This window comes from Vulpes vulpes, chromosome 5 (assembly GCF_048418805.1).
Source record: "Vulpes vulpes isolate BD-2025 chromosome 5, VulVul3, whole genome shotgun sequence".
Taxonomy (NCBI): Eukaryota; Metazoa; Chordata; class Mammalia; order Carnivora; family Canidae; genus Vulpes; species Vulpes vulpes.
In genome coordinates, this window is record NC_132784.1 from 92,170,173 (window position 1) to 92,181,664 (window position 11,492).

General features: G+C 46.1%; 1 protein-coding gene across 12 annotated transcripts in view; it reads right to left on the reverse strand.

Moving 5' to 3' along the window:
* Positions 1-11,492, reverse strand: part of PLEKHA6 (pleckstrin homology domain containing A6) — a 139,857-nt gene that overhangs the window by 127,505 nt on the left and 860 nt on the right. For all 12 annotated transcript variants that reach the window (XM_072759330.1, XM_072759329.1, XM_072759332.1 and 9 more), the window contains exon 2: positions 6,221-6,297. In XM_072759330.1, the coding sequence (XP_072615431.1) occupies positions 6,221-6,297 (77 nt within the window). The remainder of the gene's footprint in view (positions 1-6,220; positions 6,298-11,492) is intronic.

The following is an 11,492-nucleotide window of genomic DNA, read 5'->3' on the forward strand; positions in this document are numbered from 1 at the left end:
AATTAGTCTCCGGTGTACAGGGTAATGATCTGTGATTTGGATACATTGAGAAATGATCAGTATAAGACTAGTTACCATCTGTCACCATACATAGTGATGATTTTTTTTCTCATGACGAGAACTTTTAGGATTTACTCTCTTGGCAACTTTCAAGTATGTGCCAACTTCAATATTATTGACTACAGCCGCCATTCTGTATACTACATATTTATTTATTTTATAATTAGGAGTTTGTACCTCTTGACCTCCTCTACCTATCTGGCCCCCAACCAGCTCCCCTTCCCTCTATAACCACCATTCTCTTCCATTATCGGTGGGTTTTGCTGGGTTTGTTCATTTATTTGCTGTTCAGATTCCACATAAAAGTGAAATCATATGATATTTGTCTTTCTCATTTCACTTAGTACAATTTTCTCAAGGTCCATCATAGGCCTGTCACAAATGGCAAGATTTTATTCTTTTTTATGGCTGGGTAGTATTCTATCAGATGCATCTACCATATTTTTACCCATTCACCCAAAAATGGACACTTAGGTTTTTTTTTTAATTTTTATTTATTTATGATAGTCACACTCACACAGAGAGGTAGAGACACAGCCAGAGGGAGAAGCAGGCTCCATGCACCGGGAGCCCGATGTGGGACTCAATCCCGGGTCTCCAGGATCGCGCCCTGGGCCAAAGGCAGGCACTAAACCGCTGCACCACCCAGGGTTCCTGACACTTAGGTTTTTTCCATATCACGACTATGTCAATAATGCTGCAGTGAACATGGGGGTGCATATCTCTTTAAATTAGTGTTTTTGTTTCCTATGATCCAGTGGAATTGCTGGATCATAGGGCAATTTTTTTATTTTCTGAGGAACCTCCACACTATTTTCCACAATGGCTGGACCAGTTTGCATTCCCACCAACAGTGCAAAACAGTTCCTCTTTCTCTACACCCTCGCCAATGCTTGTTATTTCTAGTCTTTTTGATAAGAGCCATTCTAACAGCTGTGCTATAATATATCATTTTAGTTTTGACTGCACTTTCCTGATGATTAGTGATGTTAAGCATCTTTTTTATGTGCCTATTTTATATGCCATCTATGTGTCTTCTTTGGAAAGATGTCTTCTGGGGAGCCTAGGTGGCTCAGTGGTTTAGCGCCACGTTCAGCCCAGGGCATGATCCTGGGAATCTGGGATCGAGTCCCACGTTGGGCTCCCTGCATGGAGCCTGCTTCTCTCTCTGCCTGTGTCTCTGCCTCTGTCTCTCATGAATAAATAAATAAAATCTTAAAAAAAGGAAAGATGTCTTCTGCCCATTTTTGATCAGAGAGGTTTTTTTGGGGGGGGTTTTTTGCTTGTTTTTTGGTTTTGGGGGGGTTGTTTTGCTATTGAGTTGTAAGAGTTCTTTACATATTTTAGATATTAACCCCTTGTCAGGTATATGATTTGCACCTATTTTCTCCCATTCTGTAGATTGCCTTTCCATTTTGTTGATGGTTTCTTTTGCTGTGCAGAAACTTTTTAGTTTGATGCAGTCCCATTTGTTTATTTTTGCTTTTGCTGCCCTTCCTTTTAGAGTCAGCTCCAAAAAATCATCTCTGAGACCAATGTCAAGGATTTTACTGCCTATGTTTTCTTCTAGAAATTTTATGGTTTCAGGTCTTACATTCAAATCTTTAATCCATTTTGAGTTAATTTTTGTGTCTGATGCAAAATAGTGGTCCAGTTCCATTCTTTTGCATGTAGCTGTCCAATTTGCAGGTAGCTGTCCAAACATCATTTAAAGAGACTGTCCTTTCTCCATTGTATTTCTTGCCTCATTTGTCGTAAATTAATTGACCATATATATATGCTTAGGTTTATTTCTGGGAATCTTTGAAATAAATACCACTTGATCATGGTAAATGATCCCATTAATGCATTGTCGAATTCAGTTTGCTAATACTTTGTTGAGAATTTTAATTTTTGCATCTATATTCATCAGGAATATATCAGCCTGTCATTTTGCTTTTTTTTTTCTTTTTTCAAAGATTTTATTTATCTATTCATGAGAGACACAGAGAGAAAGAGGCAGAGACACAGGCAGAGGGAGAAGTAGGCTCCATGCAGAGAGCCCGATGAAGGACTTGTTCCCAGAACCCCGGGATCACATCCCAAGCCAAAGGCAGCCGCTCAACCGCTGAGCCACCCAGGTGTCCCTCATTTTCTTTTTTCATGGTGTCTTTGCCTGGATTTGGTATCAGGGTAATGCTGGCCTTGTAAAATGAATTTGGAAGCAAGCTTTCCTCTTCAATTTCTTGGAAGAGTTTGAGAAACATAGGTATTAAATCTTCTTTGAATGTTTGAATCTTCATTTACCAGTGAAGCCATCTGGTCCTGCGTTTTTGTTTGTTGGGAGGTTTTTGATTACTGATTCAATCTCCTTACTAGTAATCACTGTATTCACATTTACTATCTCTTCGTGATTCAGTCTTAGAAGATGGCACGTTTCTAGGAATTTTTCCATTCCTTCTGGGTTGTGTAATTTGTTGGCATATAATTGTTCACAGTAGTGTCTTATGACCCTTTGTATTTCTCTGGTGTCAGTTGTCAGCTTCTCTTTCATTTCTGATTTTATTTATTTGAACCCTTTCTTTTTCTTGGTAAGTCTAGCTAAAGATTTTTTAATTTTGTTTATCTTTTTGAAGAACCAGCTCTGTTCATCTTTTCTTTTCTTTCTTTCTTTTTTTTTGTTCCTCTTTTCTATTGTCTTTCCAGTCTCCATTTATTTCCACTCTGAGCTTTGTTATTTCCTTCCTTCATTAACTTTGGGTTTCGTTTGTTATTCTTTTTTTTTTAGTTCCTTTAGGTGGATTGGTTATTTGAGATTTTCTTGTTTTTGTAGGGTAGGTCCATATTGCTATGAACTTTCCTCTTGGATCTGTTTTTGCTGCATCCCATAGACTTCGGTATGTCATATTTCTGATTTCATTTGCCTCAAGGTATTTTGTCATTTCTCCTTTGATTTATTTGTCGACCCATTGGTTGGTCAGTAGCACATTGTTTAGTCTCCATATATTGTGACTTTTCCAGTGTTCTTCTTGTAATTATTTTTAGTTTCATACCACTGTAGTCAGAAAAGATGCTTGATACTTCAATCTTCTTAAGTGTACTGAGACTTGTTTTGTGTTTTACCATATGATCTACTCTGGAAATTATTCCATGTGCACTTTAGAAGAGTGTGGATCCTACTGGTTTAAGGTGGAATATCTTATCTACCAAGTTTGTTTGGTCTAATGTGTCATTTAAGGTCAATGTTTCTTTACTGATTTTCTGTCTTATTGATCTATAAAAATATTTTTAATAGCACCTCTGGAAAAAAAATCCATGGAAATGCTCAGAGCGAAGAATTGCAGGCTCACAGAGTGAGCGAGAACTAAATAGCTGAGGAAGCTGACCACAGCTCAGAGGTGCCCTGGAAATCCTTGCAGGTTGTGGTAGCCCCTGCTGAGCAGCTCCAGAGAGGCTGAGCACCTCTATCTCCTAAGAGTGCTCTATTAGGTACCATTTTGTCCTACCCATCCTTCCTGCACAAAAAACATCCTGCTTCCTTAGCAAACAGGATTTCTCCACCCCAAAGCAGAAGGGGAGTCTTCTGATAAACTCAAGGGAACCCACTGTCAGAAGTGGGGACAGGCAGGGCACTGTAGAGATCATTCCTTCTGAGCATGCAAGAGCCCTGTGGCTGATACATTACAAAACAGGTATGGATTCTCTTGACAGTCACTGTTACTTTTCTGGTCAGGCCAAACACTTGCCCTGTGTACAAGGTTTTATAAAACATGGCTATTCATGTTTTGAATAGTCTGAATCTTTCCCACCATGTTATCAGCTGCCTCAGAGCACAAGCTGCTGGAGAGCAGAGCCAGGATTCTATAGAGTGGTGGGCCCAGTTTTTATCATTCATTTTACTTTATGTTTATTAAGGGTCTATATTTCATGGTTACTATTTTTTTTAAGATTTTATTTATTTATGAAAGACACAGAGACACAGGCAGAGGGAGAAGCAGGCTCCATGCAGAGAGCCCAACGTGGGACTCGATCCCAAGTCTCCAGGATCACGCCCTGGGCTGAAGTTGGCGCTAAACCACTGAGCCACCCAGGGGGCCCTCCATGGTTACTATTGATGGTGATGCTGCTGCTTCAATGGAGCAGGGAAGCCAGTGAGTCCAGCTCCCCTCTCAAGACTTAGTCTATAGAAATAACACCAGCTCCCACTTAGTGCTTCCTTCCTCTACACACCACCGTTAGCACATTTAATTTGCACAATAACAGTATGTAACAGTATGGAATAGGCATCAGCTTGAACATTTTCATAGATGAGGAGACCCAGAGAGGTTAATCAACTTGCTTAAGGTCACACAGGAAGTGTCTGGGCCAGGATGTGAGTCTGGTCTACTGCTTCCAAAGCTGACATTCTTTCCTCTGTGCTGCTCCATAAATGCTACTTGTTCCCTCTCTCCCTGTGGGAGGACATTCCCATTCAGAAGGGCGTGGGTTGGCAGTCTCCCCAAGTAGAGGGATCCCCATTGGGTCAGAATCATAAATAATCCTGCCACTGTGATGTGCCTGGGAAAGAGGCCAGCGTGGATTATGTCCCCTGTCTTTTCCAGCAACTTCCCTCCACACTGCCCTCTGTGCCTGGGCAACACCAAGAGAGCTTATATTCCTGTCCAGGCGGAGTGCCCGCTGAGGCAGCTGCCCTCCCAGCAAGCTTCAGGGGCATCTTAACTCCTTCCCAGCCTCAAACAACCAGCTGGCTGCAGCCCCAAATGAAATCATTGGCTTGGAGGCTTGGATTTCTCTTCCAATCCCACCTGGAGTCATCATGATATAGATGAGATCAGATTTGAAACACTGACAGCAGCAAAAACACCCAGCCAGGAACAGAATGCAGCCTGGCCTTGGGGTCCAGAGGCCCCGCTTTGCATCAAAAATAACAACAATGACAATAACAACAGCAGTCACCTCCATTGATGGTGATTCTCTCGGGGAGCCTTTGCTACTATCTTCAGAGGTTCCATAATCCTATCCCTCTTTTACAAACGAAGAAGCCAAGTCCTGGAAGATTTCAACCGCTTGCTCAGGATTACACTAATAGCAAGTAGAGCCCAGGTGTGAGCTCTGGTCTCTCTGCCTCTAGATCTTAGGCGTTTAACCCCAACACAGCTTTGCTTAGTAGCTGAGTGGCCTTGGACCATGTACACTTCCTCCATTTTCTGCTCCTCCATTTTCCCACCTTTGAAAGGAGTTGAACTCCAGGATCCCTGAAGTCCCTTCCAGCTTGAACAACACAATGATTCCAGCCCAGAATCTAAAAGAAAGGAGGCTCTGGGCGGGCCAATGCCTTAACCCAATGTGTCCGGCAGTGCCAGCCATGCCCCATGAATGGCCAAAGCTCCTAGAGCCACATGACTGGTGTGCAGTCAAGGAATGGGCTGGAAAGCCAGTGAGGATAAGGCCGTGGTGGCATTCTGAAGAGGATGATTGCCTGTCTGCTTGAAGTACCCCAGCCCTTCTCCTTCTTGGTGTCTCTGCCTCCCCAGTGTAGACTGAAATCTTGCCTGTAATGTCCCCACTTTGCCACCAGCCTTGGAGTTTCTTCAAGACTAGCAATGGGGCCTTCTCCATAGTAAGCAATCAATGTGGGCCCTGGCTCCCTTTCTTTCAAGTTCTCCTCAAGGTGAAGGAATTCCTCCTAGCCATCTGGAGCTATTTAAGTTTAAATTAATTAAAATTTAAATTCAGTTCCTCAGCCACACTAATCACATGTCAATTGCTCAGCAGCTACATGTGGTTAATGGTGACTACATTGGGCAGCACAGAGAGAGAACACTGCCATCATGGCATACGGTTCTATGGTATAGCACCAGGAGCAGGGGTTCGGCCTAGGTCAGGAGCTCTGAAGATGGAGGGGATTTTCTCACTGGGCAGAGGGATGAAAGAGAAGTCAAATCGGTGTACTCCAAAGTCTGTCCCACATACTAACTGTAGAGCTGGAAACTTGGAAAGACTGTCAGGTGAACATCAACCCTCCTTCCTGCACCTTCCCCTAGATGGTGGTCCAAATGCTAAGCTGAATCCATCCATGGAGAAAAGAAAAAGTGAAAAGCAAAGTCAGGTCAAGGGATTTGTAAGGCTGCCTCAAGCCACTGCTTCTTCCTGGATTGCAAAGGACAGCCGAGCTCCTTACCTGGGCTGGAGGAGTGTCCACTCTGGATGGAGGATTCCGTGCCAGGGTGCATCCAGCTGGTTGACTTTTCCTCATCACTATGGAACACAAGTAAGAAAGTGTCAGATACAAGAGAGGCCTCGCTGGGTAGGTCACCCCTCTCCAAATTCACATCGACCCTGACTGTCTCATCCCAGACACGTGAGATGGGCGAATCCACACTGCCATTCATTCATTCATTCATTCAGATTCACAAAGCATTTACTGAGCAGACGCCGAGGATTCAGAAATGAATAATAGTTGACCCTGACCTCAAAGAAGTTCTAACCCACTGGGGAAACAGACATATAAAAAGATAGTTGCAGTATGATGTGAAAATAAGTATATCCTCGTATAGCCACACATAAAGAGCATTATCCCATCATAGAGGAGTGAGGGCTAACCAGGATGAAATTAAGGAAGGGGAACAGCATGAAGGCTTCTTCAGTAAAGAGGTGACATTTGAGGTGACAGGTGAAGTCTCTGGGGAGACCATGGGAGGTCCTTACCTGGCAGCTTCTCAATGGATATGAAAGAAGGAGGCTGCGTAAACCCAGTCTTTGGGTGTCTACAATGCCAAATATTTTCATTGACAAAAGTCCTTCACATTAGGAACTTTACAGATGATGAATCTGAGGTTCAGAGAAGTTAAATGACTTGCCCCAAATCATACAATCAATAAGTGATGAAGCCAGGATTCTAATATCTTACTCCCAGCAAAGTAGGCTCCCCAACACTTCAGATCCTCTGGGTTTAAGTCAGAAAGCATATAAATCTATCGACACTTCTCAACCCCCAACCAAGTGACACTGATTTTTCCAGAGCCATGAGTGACCCAGCATGAAGCACCTGACATCTGTGGCCAATCCAGGTATGCAGAGGAGAGGATGCTCAGATCACTTGTATCATCCAGGCGTTAGGGTGGGGCTGTGAGGCCCAGGACAGGACTCCACTCACTGCTTTCAAAGTATCATTAATACTTTAATTAATATAATAAACCCTATTAAGAAGGGTTCCATTAAATTTGTATTGAAGTAAGAAATATAATACTACAGGTACTTAAAGTACACAATTTATTTTTTTTAAGATTTTATTTATTTATTCATGAGTGACAGAGAGAGAGAGAGAAAGAGAGAGAGAGAGGGAAAAGCAGGCTCCACGCAGGGAGCCCGACGCGGGACCCCATCCCGGGACTCCAGGATCACGCCCCCGGCCGAAGGTGGCGCTAAACCGCTGAGCCACCCGGGCTGCCCTAAAGTATACAATTTAAAGTTTTGGCGTGTGTATGTACTTGTGAAACTATCACCAAAATCAAGACGTGAACCCCCCAGATTTTCTTTGTGCCCCTTGTAATTCCTCCTTCCCACCCTGCCAGCTCTTGCCACCCGCACCCTCCCCCCAGCAACCACTGATCTGCTTCCTGTCACTATAGATTAGTCTGTGTGTTCTCAAGTTTCTAGAACTTTATATAAATGGAATCATGCAAGCTAGACTTCTATCTGACTTCTTTCTCTCTTCTTTTTTCCTCCTTCTTTCCTTCCTTCCCTTTCTTTTCTCTTTCTCTCTTCCCTCCCTGCAGCAGCACGTGTTCATGGTTGATTCTGTTTCCCAGCTGACTAGGATTTCGTCACAGGCTATACCACAGTGAGGGACATTCGGGTTGTTTTCACCTTGGGCCATCATCAATAAAACTGCTGTCAACATCTATGTCTAGGTCTTCGTGTGGACACATGCTTTCTTTTCACTTGACCCCATGACTGTTTCTCCTGGTTTGGACACCTGCCACTTATAGGAGGGGATTGCCTAGCTGACCCACCCCTCTGACAAGGAGAGAAGAAACAGAGTCACTATTCTAGTGCTTCCCCCCCCCCCCCCGCCCCGCCACCAGGGCCCTGGAGCCATGTGCACCCTCAGGCCCTATGATGTGGGCTTTGGTCCTGGGCCACAGTGGGAGAGGAAGCCCAGGGAGGAGAGAGCCAGCACTACAGTGTACGTGTGTGTGGAAACCCATGCTCTTACACCTCCTCTTCAGCCACCCTGAGACCTTCCGGCCTGAGTTCTCTTCTCCTCTCACAGTTTCTCCCTCAGACTACACCACTACCTCGAGCCCTTCTGAATATCATGGACAGTCCCAGGGTCACAGAGGTGGCCACAACCCCAACACACCATCAACCACTTCATCCTGTTGTGCTACTCTCTCATCAGCTCTCAGCCCAGAAAGACACAGTCACAGGCTGTCTACACCCTGGCTTTGGGCTGACAGGGGCCTGCAAACCTGGGAAGACCAATGTCACTATAAATCCACAATCCCCATGCTCCGCTGGGCCCTAAGTACCACCTGGAATCTTCTTCTGGGGCCCCCACCAGCTGCCATTTGCAGAGTGTTCTAAAGCTTCCCCACCAGCCTCAAGTTCCTCCCTGGCCTCCCTTTCCCTCCCCCGTCCCCATCCTCAATGGACAATCTTATTGCTTACTTCAAGGAAAAATAGAGACCATCAAGCAGGAGCTTCTTCAAAACACCCAACCAGCACCCCCACAAAGAACCCATATCCCCACCTGAATACTTGCCTCTACACTGGGGAGGAACTGGCCTTCCCCCTGTTAAGGGTTATCCCTCTGCCTATGTTATACTCCCCGTCTTCTCCTGTCTTTTCTAGAACCTTATTCTATTGGGCATCACAGGCTCATATCTTCAACTGCTCTCTCTCTCTCTCTCTCTCTCTCTCTCTCGTCATCATCCCTTTAGCCCCACTCTGGTCTGTGTCTTTCAGTCTGAACCCCCACTTCCCTCTCAATGCCACCTCCCCTTACAGCTTCCTGCCTCATGTTCCTCTTGTTACTAGCCCAGAATCCTTCTTGGAAACTGGTCCCTTCCGGCTGCCTCCACTTTCTGGCCTCCCTGTCATCCAACCTTTGCAATCTGCTTTCTGTCCTCAGCCCTCCCCTGAAACCATTTTTCCTAGAGGTCAATAACGAGCTCCCTATTTCCTAAATCCAGTAGGTGCTTTACAGCTTCAGCTCATTTGGTCTTTCCATACTGACCACTCCTTCCTCCTAACACCCCTCTCCCTCGCCTTCTAGGGCAGCGCCCTTCCCTGGCCCTGATGCCATTCACCCTGAGATCCCTGGTCTCTCCTCCTCTATCCTCCCCTTCAACACTGGTGCTGCCTGGGTACCCCGTCTTCTTGATCACACACTTCTGGATGGTTCCATCCCTACACAATGATTTCCCCAGCTGGGGAATTCCGTCCTGTGAGAGACAGAGAGAGAGAGAGAGAGAGAGGCAGAGACACAGGCAGAGGGAAAAGCAGGCTCCACGCAGAGAGCCCGACGCGGGACCCCATCCCGGGTCTCCAGGATCACGCCCTGGGCCAAGGTGGCGCTAAACCGCTGAGTCACCCGGGCTGCCCTAAAGTATACAATTTAAAGTTTTGGCATGTGTATGTACTTGTGAAACTATCACCAAAATCAAGACGTGAACCCCCCAGATTTTCTTTGTGCCCCTTGTAATTCCTCCTTCCCACCCTGCCAGCTCTTGCCACCCACACCCTCCCCCCAGGACTCCCCTTCTAGCCCAGACTGCTCTCTTGAACTTCAATCCTCTACAGCCCCTTGTCTGTCAGATATCACCTCCCAGAGGTCCCATAGGAACTTCAAACTCAATACCTCCCCCTGAACATTTGCTCCGCCTCGTCCCATTCTCTCGATCTCTGTCAAACTCAAGTTAAAAAATGTCTGAGATTGGTCTTCGATTTTTCCTTTTCTCTGTCTTCTCCAACATTCAGGCAGTAAATGAACACCCTCGGTTCTACTCCTAAAGACTTCTCCTATCTCCCCTCCCCTATCCTCACTGCCAAAACCCAGGCCCCATCAGCCATCTCCTGGACTTGGGCAGTTGCCGCTGACTGCTCTCCATATGCCAAGTCTCTCCCTCTGCCTCCCTATCTTCAAGTCATCATCTGCCCCCCCCGCCCCCCCAGCTGCTGGGTGGGGGGATCCTGCCAAGCTCAGGTCTAAGTGTGTCAATCTCATGCCCTGGCACCTACCAGCATCCTTCTTCCCACACGCCTCTGCTAAGGGGCCCTTTCTCCCTGGTCCTCTGCTCCAGAATCAGCTCAAACGTCTCCTCCTCCGGAAGGTCCTCCCTCCACTCCCTAGAGAACGCTACTTCTTTCTTCCTTGTGTTCCTAGACCATCATGCAAATTACCTCTAGAATATATTCTATTATTTCCTAGGTATTTTTTAAAAAGATTTTATTTATTCATGAGAGACATAGGCAGAGGGAGAAGCAGGCTCCTCATGGGGAGCGTGATGCGGTACTTGATCCCAGGACCCTGGGATCATGGCCTGAGCTAAAGGCAGATGCTCAACTACTGAGCCACTGAGCCACCCAGGCACCCCCCCACCTAAGTATCTGCATTTTCTTCCCACAACCTTCAAGGAAAAACCCTGTCTCTTCTTGGGACTTTTATCTCTAATGCCAAGTGGGGTGGCACACAAATAGTGGTCACTCAAATGTTCCCAGAGTAAGAGATTGAGAAAAGCTGGAAGGCAAGCAAGAGTTTGGGAAGAAAGATGAGAAGAGGTGAATTAACCACCTGGACTGGGGAGCTTGCGGAAACACACCTCGAAGGCCGCACCCCAGATGGCAATGGCAATCTCAGGGGGTGGGGCCCGGGAATCAGCCCTTTTTCATAAATTCCTTGGGTGATTTTTATGGACTCCAAAGTCCCAAACCATTGACCAAAGGGACTGCAGTTTTAATACCAGTGAAGTTGTTATTTAAGAATCTGACCCAAGGTCAAGAACTTCCATGGAGTTAATTTCTAAGATAATCTAATTGCACCATCAATTATGATCACGGTGATGATAATTACAGAAGGGCCTAAAGCAAGCGTGGAAGCTGAGAAGCACCAGAGAGAAACCGCTGGCCGCCCCGGGGCTGCTACAAAGGCCGCGGGTGCAGGGGGGAAGGCAGCGCACTCCAGTCAGCGGGTCCTGGGCTCATCTGAGCTCTGATTAGCAAGTGGTTTTATCACAGACGAGTGCTCTCCACCTCTGCAGCCCTGGCTTCCCCATCTGAGCAGTGAGGGGTCGCAGCCAAGGTTCCCCTCAGCTCTAGTGTTCTGGGAGTGGCTGTCTTGAGGAAGAAAGCAGCCATCAGTGTGGGTACCAGTTCCCAATGCTGTGCTGCTAGACTTGCCATATTATCGGGAGATTTCTACCCTGGCAAAGAAGGACTACAGTAGGAGC